This window comes from Nuphar pumila, chromosome 7 (genome assembly GCF_984573655.1).
Source record: "Nuphar pumila chromosome 7, dmNupPumi1.hap1.1, whole genome shotgun sequence".
Taxonomy (NCBI): Eukaryota; Viridiplantae; Streptophyta; class Magnoliopsida; order Nymphaeales; family Nymphaeaceae; genus Nuphar; species Nuphar pumila.
Window position 1 is genome coordinate 53,064,700 of NC_143255.1, and position 15,971 is coordinate 53,080,670.

The following is a 15,971-nucleotide window of genomic DNA, read 5'->3' on the forward strand; positions in this document are numbered from 1 at the left end:
TAAAAACACGATAAGCTTTGCTTCTAGAAGAATATCCAAGAAATATTGCTTCATCTGATTTTGAATCAAACTTATCAAGATTATCTTTGGTATTTAACAAGAAGCATTTACTACTAAAATTTTTGAAATATGAGATCTTTGGTATACGATCATAATACAATTCAAAACATGTTTTATGTAAAAATGGTTGAATGAGAACACAATTTAGAACATAACATGTTGTATTTACTGCTTCAACTCAAACATATTTTGGTAAATTTTTAGCTTGAAGCATGGTTCTAGCACATTCTTGTAAAGTTCTATTCTTTCTTTCAACAACTCCATTTTGTGGAGCCGCTTTAGGAAAAGCAAAGTTGTGAGATATACCATGTAAATCACAAAACTTTAGAAAAGATTCATTTTTAAATTCACCACCATGGTCACTATGAATTGTAATAATAGATGTAGATTTTTCATTTGTAATTCTTCTACAAAGTTTAGAAAATTTAGAAAAAGCATCATTTTTGCTTTTTCAAAAAATTACCCAAGTAAATCGAGAATAATCATCTACTATAACAAAAGTATACTTGCTACCATTCAAACTTTAAATTCTAGATGGTCCAAATAGATCTAAATGTAAAAGTTCAAGAGGACGCTTTATTGAAATTATATCTTTTGCTTTAAAAGAACTCTTGATTTGTTTACCCATTCGGCAAACATCACATAAGTGGTCCTTCTTATATGGTATTCTAGGTAGGCCTCTAACAAGATCATTCTTGGATAACTTAGAAATTAATTTAAAGTTAACATGTCCAAGTCTCTTGTGCCATAACCATTGAATTTCATTTAAAGCAATAATACATTTTTTATTAAAAGTAGGTAACTTATCTAGATAAAGTTCATATACATTATTCTTTTTACCTTTAAAAATGATCTTTTTAGATTGAAAATTAGAAATTAAGCATAAATCATGTTCAAAAGAAACGAGAAAACCTTTATCACATAATTAACTATTAGATAATAAATTATGCATTAAACCATCTACTAAAAGAACATTTTCTATCAAGAAAAAATTTAGATTACCAATGTTACCAATACCGATTACTTTTTCCTTGTTATTGTCACCAAAGGTGACGGTTCCTTCATCCTTACTTTGGAGGGTGAAAAATAACTTCAGCCTTCTAGTCATATGTATGGAACAACCGTTCTCCAAAATTCATTTGCTCCTTATTTCATGTGCCTACAACAAGATTGGAAGACAAAGCATTTGACCCCTTTCTATTTTTGGGTCCATGAGAGTTAGTCTTAGGAACCTGTATCCATTTGGATTTTGGTTTCCTTTGAGAATAAATATTATTTCTATAAAAAGATTTAGCATTTTTAGAATAATCATGTCTAGACTTATAAGATTTATAAGTATCATGATTAGATGCATTTCTATTATGACTAGAAAAATGAGTTATTTGAATCAATGATTAAGAATTTTGTCTTTGATTTTTCACCACATAGTTTGGTCTATTTTGAGTATCAAAGACGCTATATCCCAATCCGGTTTTGTTAACCGAGCATCTTTGAAAACCAAGAAGTCTTTTAAGATTATCTTGGCCATTAGTGAACTTAGTCACTATAGAAAGAATATTATTTGATTTTTCTTTCAAACTTGATATTTCTTCTTGTAAGATATTGGTTCTAATTCCAATTTCTTTTATCTCAGATGCTTGACAAGAGTTTTTCTTCTTGAGATCTTTTATTTCTTGAAGTAACACTTTGTTTTGAGAGTCAAGAGTTGAATTTTCAGTTTTTAACTCTTTGTTTTTAGAACTTAGACTCTTAAATTTAGCATATAAATCATTAAATGCTTCTAATAAATCATCATACTCAAATTGACTTACCGAGTCTTCTTGTGCTACAAAGCACATATTGGCGACTTCTTCATTTGATTCTTCATCGGAAGATGAGTCACTATCATCACAACTTGCTTGAAATGTCTTTTTCTTCTTGAATTGGTCATTGGACTTGATTTTGAGAAGATGACAATCTTTTTTTATGTGTCCTGCCTTTTTGTAATTAAAACACTTGACTTCATTGGGATTTGAAAAATTAGTTTTTTTTACCTTCCTTTGAAATCTTCCCTTTTTGATGAATCTTTTGAATTACCTAGTGATGAGGGCAATATTTTCATCTTCTTCTGAATCTTCAGAGCCAAAAGTGGCCTTGAAAGTAAGAGATTTCTTCTTGTCTATCATGAAGTTGGACTTCATATGCCATTAAGTTACCAACCAAATCTTCAAGAGAAAGGGTGTTTAAATCATTTGCTTCCTCTATTGCTGTGGTTTTTCTCTCCCATTCAGGAGTTAAATACCTTAGGATTTTTCTGACTAAATCCACTTGTGAATATTCTTTTCTGAGAGATTTTAGAGTGTTAGTAATATTGGTCATTCTTGTTACGATGTTCGATATAGACTCATTTTGCTTCATTTTAAACAATTCAAATTTATGAACTAAAAAAACAATCTTAGATTCTTTTACCTTTGACGTACCTTCATAAGTAACAAAAAGAGTTTGTCAAATTTTATTTGCTATAGAACATTGAGAGATGCGATTAAACTCTACCTTGTCAATGGCACAATACAACACATTCATAGCTTTGGCATTAAGTGAAACAATCTTCTTTTCTTCATCGGTCCATAGGTTGAAATCAGTTGATGGTGTTTAGTACTTTTCTAAAACAACTCTCCAAATTTCAAGATCCATAAATTGTAAGAATATTGTCATTCTTACTTTCCAATATCCATAGTTTGTTCTGTCGAAGAGAGAAGGACGAACAAAGGAGCATCCTTCTTTGTGCTGAGATGATGTTATTGCCATGCTAGATGATGGTAAGATCAAAATATAGCAAACCTTGCTCTGATACCAAATGAAAGTGCTGTAGAATCAAGGCAACGAGCACTAGAGGGGGTGAATAGTGCTTTTAAATATCATTTTTGGAATTTTGAAGAATTTTGAGATTCGCAAAGCAATCACACAAAGAACACAAGAATTTATCCTGGTTCGGTCTTGCAGACCTACATCAAGTCTCTAAGCAAAACCCACTTGAGATTTTCACTATCAACCTTGTGTAACCACAAGAATATACAGACCAAATCTGGTTCACTTTCAGTAACAAACCTACTGAAAGTAAACAACTCCTTTAAATCAAGGAGTTCTTTCCTTTTACAGAAAAATAAAATAATCAACTTACAATAAACCTATGAGCCCTTCTTATGAATGCAAATGGAATGGAATGGAATTGACTTTTGAGGTTGTTGAAATACTCAACTCACGAATTCATTAGTTTTCAAAGGAATTTGAGTGAAAAACTGGAGTGAAAATATAAAATGAGTAAAAAAATGAATATGAGTGAAAGCAAATAATAATTCAATGTAATTCGATTGGATTTGATGTTTTTGAGTGTGGAATGCACTTATATTTATAGTTGAAAGATTTCATACGTTGAGAGTATGAAAGGGTGCCAAAATAGTCACTTTTGAACGGTCAATTCGTTTGAAAAATGAAAAGACATGACTTTTAAAAGTTACATAAAAATGATACAATTAGTCAACTGGAACAGTAGTTAGTCGACTGAAATCAAATATTAGCAGACTGACAATTATTGTCGGATGACTAATGTGTTTAACAGAGCCGTTTAAAAATCTGAAGTTTGAAACTTAGTCGACTAAAAAAAAAGTTAGTCGATTGATAATATCATCAGTAGACTGAAAAACCTTTCAGTCGACTGCTGCTAAATTTTTTGAAAACAAACATTCTGTCTGATTGACTGATAAAACCTTTAGTCGACTGCTGCTAAATTTTCTGAAAACAAACATTCTGTCTGGTCGACTAATAAAACCTTCAGTCGTCTGCTGCTAAATTTTCTAGAAAACGGACATTCGGTCTGGTCGACTAAGAGTCGATTAATCGACTAATTTAGAAAGTTGACGTTTTAGCTTAGAAAAATTTAGTGCGAAAAGTTGGTCGACTGGTGACTCTGTTGGTCGACTAATAAACATGAAAAATTAAATAAAAAGTTTTTTTAAATAATTTTCATGAAAGGTTCTTTTAGAAAAGTTTTTTTAAAGATTTTTTTAGGTGAAATGTAATCGAAATATGCACTCTAAGTAAGGCTCTTACAAGAATCTAAGCTATTTAATGAATTTTACATTTGCACACTAGTCTTCAAAGATTCTTCATTGAATTCTTCAATTCTTGTCCTCTTTCTTTATTGCCTTAACTGAAATGCAGTTGATTCACTTGTTCATCATCAAAACCTTATACTTGAAGTATCGTGTACGGCTTCATTGTAGTAACAAGACCCTGATTGGCAAGGGAGCCATGTTGTTGGAGGTTGAGGTTGAGGTTGTTAAACTGAAGGTTGTGACTCACGACAATCAGAATGTTTCCAAGGGACTCTGGCACAGGAGAACACTCAAGCAAAGGCATTGCCGAAGAGGACAAGGCATTAGAGCAGGGAGCATGAGGCAATGACTGCGTGGATGAGGCCAGATAGGTTTTTCATGGGGAGGGAGAGGTGGCAAAGGAAAACTGGTTCTCCGACGCTCTCCATCGTGCCTAGCCTGCTTGATAGGCCTCCAGAAGCCTCATCAAAAGGATCTCCTTTAGCTTCCACTCCCTGTTCTAAATCTCAACCCTGATCGAAATCCTTGGCTTTTGCAGCCCCCACCTAAAAGGCTAAAACCCTCCTTCCTCTGGTCTTCCTCCAACACCAAAACCCTCAAGAGGCACGTCAGGTCTGCTTGGATCCCAATGGGGTCCTCTCGATCGTTACCGCCAGATGCTTTATGGAGTCCATCTAGCTGTACAGGAGCAATCACCACAAAGCAGTGATGGATGATCCTTCGCCGGCCTGGACTCCCTCCTCCATCGGCTGCAGCTACACGAGAGAGAGAGAGAGAGAGAGAGAGAGAGAGAGAGAGAGAGAGAGAGAGAGAGAGAGAGAGAGAGAGATTTTTAATTGTTCTCCTCGTAACATGGGGTGGAATGTAAATAGCATCATAAAAATGAACGTGGGGGATGGTGTTCCACTCGTCCGCCGCATCCCACGTTAGTTAAAAAAAGGTGTGATTTTGAGGCTTTATGTCCCGCACAAACGTGCCATCAAACACACCCTAAGGTCACAGTGATGACCATGTCCAAACCAATAAAATATGACATGCTACAATCAAATGCAAAACCTGACTGGTCTTTGTTTCTGGTATAACCTTTTGAATCCAACCAGTAAACTGCAGAAGAAAACAAGAGACTCAAGGGGTCAATCGCTTGAATATGTTCCAGAAACCAACCCGACTCGATTCAAATAGTCAGGTTCAACCTTGTGGTAAGAGATGCTCCATGAGGTTTCAAACTTGTGACGTGGCGTTCAACCTTGTCCAGCTAGGCATGACTCTACCTGAATATTGACATATTTTAAGTGTAGATGATGGGTTAGCTGCCTGAACATCATATGCAACTCAATTTGTCCCAACTGGTATAAGTACTATGGTTTTTTTTTTTGGTACGGACAATTTTCATAAGTTTGATAATGATGCTTGAAGTTGTATAAACACCTGATTGGACGCCAATTTAATTTGCAAGATCCCAAACCTATTATTGCTCTACTTTTGTATGGCTAGGTCAATGAACCTTCCTTACAGTGCCCTTTTGCCCACTTAAAGAGTACACTCAGTTTCGACCTTGAGGCAAAGGATGCCTGACCTGTCAACTTGGTGACATTAATACATCGGCCTTACCAGATGAGCTGAGCCCCTGTTATTGATATACTTGCAACTATGTAGATAGCATTTGCAAGGTCTAACCTAAAAAGACGAGAAAAAACACTGTTTTCTGCTGGTTGGGGGGCGACTTGTGAAAGTTACTAAGAGTATGTTTTGTTCGATCACATTAGATTCACTTTCTAATGCACTTTTGAAAGTGAATCTCATAAAAAGTGCCCAAAAAAAAATTAAATATAAAACTTTTTTAGACATAAAACCCAAAAAATAATCAATTCATTGACACTAGGTTTGTCCTTGAGTGACCCGTGACTCCGCCGGCTCAATTTGATTATTCAGTCCGGTCATAAAGTTATATTTTATATAAATTATATAAATATATGTATATACTATGCATATTTTATAGTATTTTAGCGATATATTATATATAATATGATAATTTTATAATATATTTAATATATAATTTTATTAATATATGTATAACAATATTTTTTATATATAATATACATATATTTATATTATATTTTATATAATATATGTAATCATATATAAAATATATCATATATGCATGACTCTAAAGATCTTGCCTTGGTCAACTCAACGACTAGATCGAGTTTTGTACTCATTTTTTACGAGATTTGGGCCAAGTCAACTGAGTTGACAAGCAAGTTTTTAAACAATGCCTAAAAGTAAGATTTAGATAATGAATCACATTTGTGTGAGATTTAAAATCTCATGAAATTTTGAAAGTGACTCTTTTAAACAGTATTTTCACTTTTAAATAACACAACCAAACTTACCCTAAGTTAAGGACCCATATGTTCAAAACTCATTAAGGCATCTCTAGCTGCGAGGTAAAAGGTGGACCTAAACCCCAATAGGTAGGGAGTACTTCAAGGGTTTTACCAACGGGGAAGCGTGCCAATGTAAGGCCAAAGATGAATGGGTATTCTCTTGGTCTAGACAGAAAAGAAAAGAAAAATTCTAATGGACTGGTCCAAGTTTTAAATTTTCACATGTTCTTATAAATCATACCAATAAGGGTTTGGAATCTCATTTTCTTGATCCAAACTCGATGGTTTGTTATTTTTCTGGCATTGGATAATGCCTGAAAGTTTGGATATCCACCTCACCGAGATTTATGTTAAGCGATCATATACAAAACCAAAGTCCAGATCCGAAGAAGCAAAAGTCCGATCCGTATTGGAGTTTGGATCCTACATCGACATATACAGATCCACCTCAACGCGACCCATTTTTACACCTTATCCTATTAAATAATCCACGATCCCACATCAAGGGTGGCCTGGCCTGGTGGTGGTGGAGTCTATGTTCGTCCAATGTAGGGTCAACTGTTCGTTGATCGATCCAGCCGGCTAGAAAAAGCGTGCCCCTGCATCTGAGAGAATATCCCTGAGAGTTCCTGAATCCGGCCGTCCCAAGGGGGAGCCGGAGGGATTTTCCGACTGCATTCTCCGGATGGTTCCGGCGACATTGCTGCACGGAGCGGAGACGCTCGGCGGGTGCCGCCCTCTCGTTTCCGACATCACCGCCCTCTCCCTCGCCTGCGTCGACGGCGTCGTCGCCACCCTCGCATTCTCTCAGGTGGAGAGGGATCTCTCTCTCTCTCTCTCTCTCTCGTGAATTAGGGTTTTGGGGGGCGTTGTGATTCTTGATTCGTCGATTAGGGTTTTGTGTGGTTTTAGTTTCCTTCTCTTTCTCGATTTCGTGATCCTTTTTCTGGATTTCTTCGTTTCAGTTGTTGAGGATCCATTTGCGGAATAGGCAAGTCGGGTGGACGCGCCAGAAGGTGAGCTAGATGGATTTTCAGTATAAAATATTTGGTTTTTCTTGTCGGATGGAAAGGTATAGAGGTTCAATTCGACGATTGTGGTACGATTTTGTTGTAGTTTGTGTGAATTTGGGTGGTTGAATTCTAGAATTGGTCGTGAGATTGCCACCATCGTCGTTTTCTCTTAGGCATTTCTAGCATTGGTCTCAAATTTGGATGATTGCTGGGGGTTTGTGGTTTAAGGTAATGCTGGTTATGGGAGCAATTGTGGTTGTGGTCGTGGTCGTGGAATTCGTGAGGGTTTAAAGATGTAGGGCACGCATTGGATTTTGCAGGAAAATACTGGGGTATGGATAATATGGTGCTTCCGATTTTTTGGTTTGATAGTGGGCATGGGTGGCTCTGCTCTGCGTTTGATATTGTGGAGTCCTTTTCTGTTTTTTGAATTTTTTTCCTGATTGTTTGTTTGAAAATTTTCGTTCTTTTTTCGTTTATGGGTAAGTGGGTGATCAAATCCAAACTCCATGGATCAAGGTTAAATTTGGTGAACTCATGCTGCCTTTTCTTGTTTGTTTGCCAAACTTGCATTGTCCTGTTCAGGCTAAAAATGAGAGTGAGTTTCCGTTGTTTGACTTGTTAAAGCGGGGCTAATTTGGATTACCGTATTTTGTTTTGCCCTTTTTTTTTTACAAATTTAGAGTTTTGGCATTCGTGATTTGTTTCTTGACAAGCTTGTGCGTGAATTTGATGGCGACATGTTATCTTGGTGCAGGTCTTTCATCTATTGATCGGCTCTTCTAATACTGGTATGGATTTTCTTTTATGCTTTTGACATGAATGTTGTACAGTGCCTTTCTATGGAAAGAGAAAGTGTTAATGTAGTTTAAAACATGATTGCCATGAATGGCTACCTTAGCATTCTGGGCTTTCTAAGCGCCCAGGTATTTCTGACCCACCATCCAAGTCCCTGATGACTTTATTCTGAATTCCAACTAATAATACAAATTTATAGCGCTGTGCAGTAATTAAGGAAAGCTAACAACATGGACCGTGTACTCGTGAGATGCTTGTGAAATGGGTGCTTGTACACCATTTTTAATATGTAAATAATTATGGTAATCTATCATATGGAAAAATTGACCAACACCTGTTCAATTTTGGCATTCTTGGAGTTCATTGGTGTCATTGGCAACTGGCCATGGTTCTTGTTAGTTATTTATGCCCTTTAAAGGTCTAGGAAATGCTTTATTGGTTTTGCAGGTTACATGATCTATTTTCTGCTAACTCTTGTTGCCCACTGTAAGGGATGGTCGTGTTGGTCACATGCATGTGGATTCATTCTCATGGGTATGTTCTGATCCTTTGTATTTAGAATAAGATAATGTATTTCATTTCTTCTCATCCACAGATGGATATGTTAACTTGAGTGCTTGTTGCCTGATATCTTATTGAAATGGTGTTCTGCAGCCTTTCCACAGATTCTGTTTGTTGCAACATTTCTTCTGCTTCTGTCATTTTGGTAAGTTTTTAATCACTTTGTTTTTATGCTCCTGTACTGAATCCCGCTGTTGAAGATATCTCTTTGAATTAATAACTGATACTCATCATGTTGCTTACTTGCACCAACTGCGCTGTAATCTTGACACAGTCAGGTTATAGGTAGAATAAGTTCTAGGCCATTATTAAACTTAACACTGGAATTTCACAAGAACCTTTTACTATTCTACAAGTAGGGATGGTAAAGGAGCCTAGCTTGGGCAGTTCGGTCTTTGCTCATTAAGGGTACACCTAGGGGTGTCAGTGGGTTGGGTTTGACCCAGACCCGACCCGTACCAAACCCTATAGGGTCACGGTTTGGTGATAAATAAGAAGGCCCCATTAGAATCTGGGTTGGACCCGAAGGGTCTGATTAATATATGGATCTGGGTGTGGTTTGTGAAATCTCATACCAGACCTGGGCCCGACCCGAGTTCCTATTAAGATCTGCAATTTTTCAATGTAAAAATGATAAAAAATATTATTTTACCCGGTATGGTCTGGATCTGGTTCATGTAATCCTTATAGGATCCAGGTATGGTTTCTCTTATGGTGGGTCCGATTAGACTCGGCTCTGGACCTGATACCATAATCTCAAATGAGGTTTGGGCCTGGTTCCACTTGGGTTCGAACCAAACCCCGACCTGTTGACACCCCTAGGTACAACCCAGATCGAGCTCGACACGAGCCGAGCCGATCATGAGCTGGCTCGTTTTCTTTAAAATTTTATTTTTAAATATTTTTTAAGCTTGATAGTATATAAGTATATATACAATTTATACATAAAATACATGTAATATATATATATATATATATATATATATATATATATATATATAAAATAAATGAATAAAATACATATAATATATATATATATATATAATATAATATATAAATGTATGATATGTAAAACGAGCTTATACGGGCCGAGGTTGCCATGTTCGTGCTTGGCTCATTTACCTAAACGAGCTGGCTCATATTTCGGCTCGCCGAGCTCAATTTCCAAGCCAATCCGAGCTTCTCACGAGCCGAGTCGATCTGAACAGCGAGCTGCTCTTCTCGTTTTCCAGCCCTATCTACAAGGTTAACCACCACATATTGAGCTGAACTAACTTACAATATCCCTCCAACATGTTTTTGTCGAGAGTGTGAGCTTCCATGAGATGGTACTCATCAAGTCACCCTTTCCTCTCTTGTCATGTCTAAAGAATGTGTCATCTTTCCAGAAGTCTAAAAGTTATGACACTAGTAGTGTTACACGTCCCATCCATAGATCTTAATCAATCTGACTACTTTCCTTTATAGAGCTTTCTAGGACAAATAAACCTAAAATCACAATAAAGATCTATTGATAAAGTCTAGATGAGAGTCACAAATCTCTCTTCCAAATGATCCACACTCAATTTATGCTACAGCTATGAATTTTTTGTGGATTGATTTTCTTTGTTTTGTTCTGTAGATTTTGTATTTTTCCTGCAATCATTACTATAAATTGCTTTATTACAAGAACATGTTTATGATGATGTTTTATAGGGTTGACCTTTGCCATCAGGCAAATGATGTTGAGGAAGACGAGGATGATTGTGCTTACCAAGTATTGCTGGAAAAGACAAAGAACAGAGCAGGTGTTCAACATGTGGAAAGTCGTAGAAAGTGTTGTCCCTTGCAAGCTGTGCATATTGGAAGCCGACAAAAAGTTGTAATACTGGTAGGTATTGTAGATAATTATATTGTCATGCGTCCACTTTGCCGATATCCTTCTTGATCATTACAAGCAGAATAAACAGTTTGGATTGTAAATCCAAATGATATACTACTTCTACCACTTTTCACTTTTACTGTGTGGCAAGTTCAGGCACAGCTACTAATTGTGAGCTTTATTTTCTTTCCAGGTGACTTTATTTATTTTCTCTTTAGCGATCACAACTGCAGTGCTAATATGGGTTGGTATGGGGAAAAATCCTATTGATTCTTCACTTGTGGCTCGGGTATGGGCTTGCTGCTACATTGTTCAACACTATTGCGGGCATCTCATTAATTTTCTTTCTAACTCATTGTGCAAAACATGCCCTTTTTCTGTTAGGAGTAGGATTAGATGACTGAAATAACTATTTCATCTCTTCTATTATTTTTTATATGTATAAGGGAGTGGGGCAACATATTGATTTGAGATGTGTTGATATGGACAATGTTTTGCAAGAGTGTGTTGCTTTAATGATGATAATAATGCATTCTCAAAAAAAAAATTGCATTCTCAATTTTTTCTTTTACATTATCAAAAAAATGAAGGTGGTATATATAGTTCAATGTATCCTTTTTTTATGTATTTAGCTATTATTTTGTTGTCTGTAACCTTATTTTTGAAAGAGAAATTGGAGGGTCAATTAATATTGATAATTGTTTTACAGGTTTATTTGGATCTTTTTGCTACAATGATGCTTCTCCTTGGAGGTGGCTTAGCATGCTATGGTAGACTGTATTTTGCTCATTGCTTGTTAAGTTTCTAACATATTATTAAGATATGCAGCAATGTGCCATTTTTGTATTACCATCCTTTTTTTTTGAAAGAGATTTTTGACCTATCATTCATTAGCCTTCTATTTTTCTTCCCATGATGCCTGAATTGAATTAAACTGATAAATTCTTCAATAGGTTCTGCTCATACTAAGCAACTATCATTATTATAGTACTTGTTAGTACTTTTTGAGTTGTTCCACAAATTATTCCCCTTATCACTGACTGAAAGTTGCATTTACATACATGATCTTTATGAAGTCACTTTCATGCTTGAAATTGGTTTGTGGCATGAGGAGCTTGAGCCGTTGACTCTTCTGGCTCTCCTAAGCTGCATTTGGTGTTTCTGTAACAAGGTGCCAGTTAGCAATTGTGGTCTTAGATTCTTGTGCGCACATCTTCATTAATGAATACCTTTCTCCTGTTTGTCCTTTGAAAAAGGAGAATAACATGAAGATGCAATAAAGTTCTTGAATTGTTGAAGCTGGATCTAGTTAAAGTGGATTTGCTGATAACTTGCTCTTGAAAACTGAAAAAGAAATATTAGGTCAATAGTAGGAAGTGACTATGGAAATACATGGCATGACCAGGACATGTTTACTCTTTAAGTGCAAGAAGGTCAAATATGGTTGGAATGTTTTGAGCTCCAACAATGTAATGACATCAATTACCAATGTATAAATTTACTGGTGAATAGCTCTTTGTGTATTAATGTGAATTTGTTGCTTTTTTTTATTAGCCTTCCATCCCCATCTTAACCGTATTGCACATTTTTTCATTTTTCTCTTTGTGTATTAATGTGAAGTCATGATATCGTAATGCCTTATTTGTGTTAGATGCTAATATCCTAGAAATATTTGTTGCAGTATATTCATATTTTTCTTTGTTTTTTCTTCTCTTTACTTATCAAACCAGGTATCTTGTTATTCTCAAAAATGAGCCAAGTTAGATCTGAAAGGGCTTCATCTGAGATCTGGAAGGTGATTCCTGTGCTACTAAGGCCATTAAAGGACTTAACTTGGATGGTTATGATTATAATGTGAATTATGATAAAAGCAAATTTGTGTCATGTCCACCTGTTTGAAAATATGGCAGTGCTTATATTCGGAAAAGTTACAATATTATCATGATATTTTGGTCAAACAACATAGTAGGTGAAATAATGAGATGTATTAAAAAATATTCTTATATGAAAATATAGTGAAAATATCATGACACTTATGTGATACTATCATGATTTTTATACAAATATCTAATTTGATGTTTTTGTACATTTTGACTTGTTACCTTTTGACATATTGTGGGAAAAGCACCATTAACACTTATTTTCCTTCTCTATGTTGCTTTAAATGTGTTATTTTTTAAAAAAAGTGAGAATTGTTTGATATTTACAAAAAGAATCCTAGGAATTGCCTGAGATATTGCCGTTAACATTGGTGACAATGGTAGAAGCTAAAGAGTACAAGTTTTAGTTTCACAACATTGATATTACTGAAACTTTTTCCTTTTTTCCCCAATTTTTCATGCATTTTCTTCTGACAATATGCATGAAAGCAGATCCATTTAATTTCCAGTTCATATTGTTCCGTGTGTTTCAATGTTTCTCTGACATTGTATAAAAGTACAGGTTGCTGGGCTGGCATCAGTCTCTGTTGTATGTTTCACAATTTGTGCTCTAGTGGCTCTTGTTACTGATATTCCTGTAAGTGATTACTATAAAGGCAGTGTGACACTTCTTTCTTTGCAAAAGCTGTGAAACTCGATGTTTAGCAAGTTGGTGAAGTTCTGTTTTCCTTCTGGTGGCAGGTCCTTAATAATTGGCATTCAAAACATATAGATGCTGTATACTCGTCTCTTCTAATAATTTTGTATTATTTTATAGGTACTTTCTTTTCCCTATCGTTGGAATGGTCACTGTTTATTTTGGCTGTTTTTTTCTGCCAGGCAGCTGGCCCTCTAAATGCTCATTGAGATGTACATTCAACAAACCCTTTATCCAAATGTTCATTTTATAGTAGTGATGCTCTGATTCTGAGTTTTTTGTAAAAGTCAAAACAAAGTTACAAACCATTGTGCAGCTATGTACAGTAAGGAGCAGTCAGGGAAAGTACGACTACAACTTTACTTTTTTTTTTATTAGCAAACTGGGTTAGGGCAGACCCGACCAGAGTACAACTAAGACTTCATTCATTACATTTGGCAAACGACGAAAATAGTACTTTTTCGGTTTTTCCAACCTGACTGCAATGTCATGCAGTCCATTTTTTCTATTTTTGTTCCTCCTAAAAGAATGGAAAACAGTGTCTTTCTACAACTGAAATTGCCAGTAGGCATGTTGGTCTTTCCATGCTCTATCAACATCTAGATACTTCACATCTCTATCAACATCTAGATACTTGCACTGTTTAAGAACCCAAAAAAATGGGCCAAAACCTATCTTCTAGATGCCATGTTAATTTTGGGTATCATTTCTGTGGGGATTCATCAAATTTATTGTCAAAGTCAGTGCCCTATTCTGCTTTTATATATAGTGGTTTGGATCATGTTTAGCTGCATGTTTCTCGTAATAGTTGGATGAAAACATCTAACCCTCATTGTGCCTGCTGTTTTTTCTTTTTTAGGGTTAATTCTACCTATTTTTCTTGGTTAAATGTTTGCATTTTTTTTGTACCACTTGTTCTCTTCTAATGATGCTCTAGTTAGAAGGATGGAAAAATGGGAAAATATATTAGTTAAAAGAGGTTGGGGTAGGCCTAGGAAGACATGGATGGAGGTGATAGGAAAGGATATGAATGCTTTGAACCTCACCGAGGACATGGCATTGGATAGAAATGATTGGAGGAGAAGGATTCATGTGGAAGACCCAGAATGATTTTCTTTTTTGGTTCATATCGCCGACCCCAATTGTTTTGGGATGAAGGCGTAGTTGTTGTTGTTGTTGTTGTTGTTGTTCTCTTCTAACTTTCCATCAGCAAAGCTGATATTATGTCTTGAGTAGGAAGCTTGTCCATGTGATTCTTGGTGCGCTTCCATCAATGAAGTTTTCATGATTTGATATCTTAAATGGCCTGCCAGGTTCGTCTGTGCCATCAAGTGTTGTGCTATGGGTCATGCGAGAAATGCCACCTCGATTAGCAGTTGATAGAAGCCCGCGATCTAGATCACCAACCATTATGAGTGAACCAAGGAGGTCATCTACATCTCCTCAGCGCTGGATTACCTCAACCAGTGCTCAGAACCAGGTCAGTTCATGTAATGAAAACTTGTTGCTTAAAGCTTGACAGTTGCCTTAATCAGAAATATGTTGTTTACCAGTGTTGTGTGAAGGATGGCCTTGATTTTTTTTTCCTTGCAGGTCCCAAGAGCAAGTCCAATATGAAATTTTGCTTTGATCAATTGTATTTCTGGATCAGGCCAAAACCATCCAGTGAGCTGCCACAAGTTAGCAGTTCATCGACACCCAGTGGATCAGTGATGGCAGATGAGAAGGCCAAGTTCTGATTTGGTCGGGCTGCACGCGATTATTGATATGCCAAATGAATGCAACATTTGGGTTGGCCCTGTACATGATGCAGATGACCGAATCTTCATCGAGCAACTGTAAATCAGTTTGTGAATATCTTTTCTTCTTTCAAATGGACCTATGTAATAAAAATGGCATGCCTGTGAAGACGCAGAGTTTTCTCATCCGGTTGTTACTGGCCTTGGAAACCTTCTGTAGAGTTCTTTCTTGCTTGTCAGCTAGTAAAACTGAAGCTTACAGAAACTTGAGATCAGCAGGCATTGGGAATAAAGTTTGTTGTGAGCTTAAGAAATTGGTGTTTTCTCCCATGGAAGCTGGTTGTTCTTGTCACTATTTCACGGTATAGAATCTGGAGCATTTTTTGAGATGCAAATGGTATCTACCAAGGACTTAATACACACCCATACTCTCTCTCTCTCTCTCTCTCTCTCTCTAGTATGATAGTATTTGGTGTAAGGATATGGGTTCTGACTTCTGCCTCTCCTCTCTGAATTTCTTCAGCGTTTGGTGGTTCTCTTCTCTGGAGAAAGAGCATCTTCTCCTAAGTCAACCCTCAAAAAGTCTAATAATTATCAAATACGTGTTCAAGAAGGGTCACGATGCCATCCATTTCAATGGTCGGACAAGATCGCTTATGGACCAAGAATGCTAGAGGCCAGCCTGGTTCATTCTCTACAGAATAGTATATACTGATTTTTTGTCCACCTTCACTTATGCAGTAAACATTGGCTCTCCTGATTTAGATGCCAAAAACTTGGTCATCACCAACATAATTTCGTTTTGCTATCTTTCAAAGAGTACTTTTCAGATGATCACAGAATTCTTAGTCGTAGTTGATATATCCACCCAAGTTTTCTTA

At 36.2% G+C, this 15,971-nt stretch overlaps 1 protein-coding gene across 1 annotated transcript; it reads left to right on the forward strand.

Moving 5' to 3' along the window:
- Positions 1-7,044: 7,044 nt before the first annotated feature.
- On the forward strand, positions 7,045-15,404 carry LOC149832266 (tobamovirus multiplication protein 1-like). Its single transcript, XM_090014403.1, has 13 exons — positions 7,045-7,352; positions 7,507-7,557; positions 8,312-8,345; positions 8,800-8,886; positions 9,007-9,058; positions 10,609-10,783; positions 10,968-11,063; positions 11,484-11,544; positions 12,505-12,569; positions 13,217-13,291; positions 13,396-13,471; positions 14,665-14,831; positions 14,945-15,404. The coding sequence occupies exons 1-13, from the start codon at positions 7,227-7,229 to the stop codon at positions 14,966-14,968; spliced, it is 1,089 nt and encodes a 362-aa protein (XP_089870529.1). The 5' UTR covers positions 7,045-7,226; the 3' UTR covers positions 14,969-15,404.
- Positions 15,405-15,971: the final 567 nt, after the last annotated feature.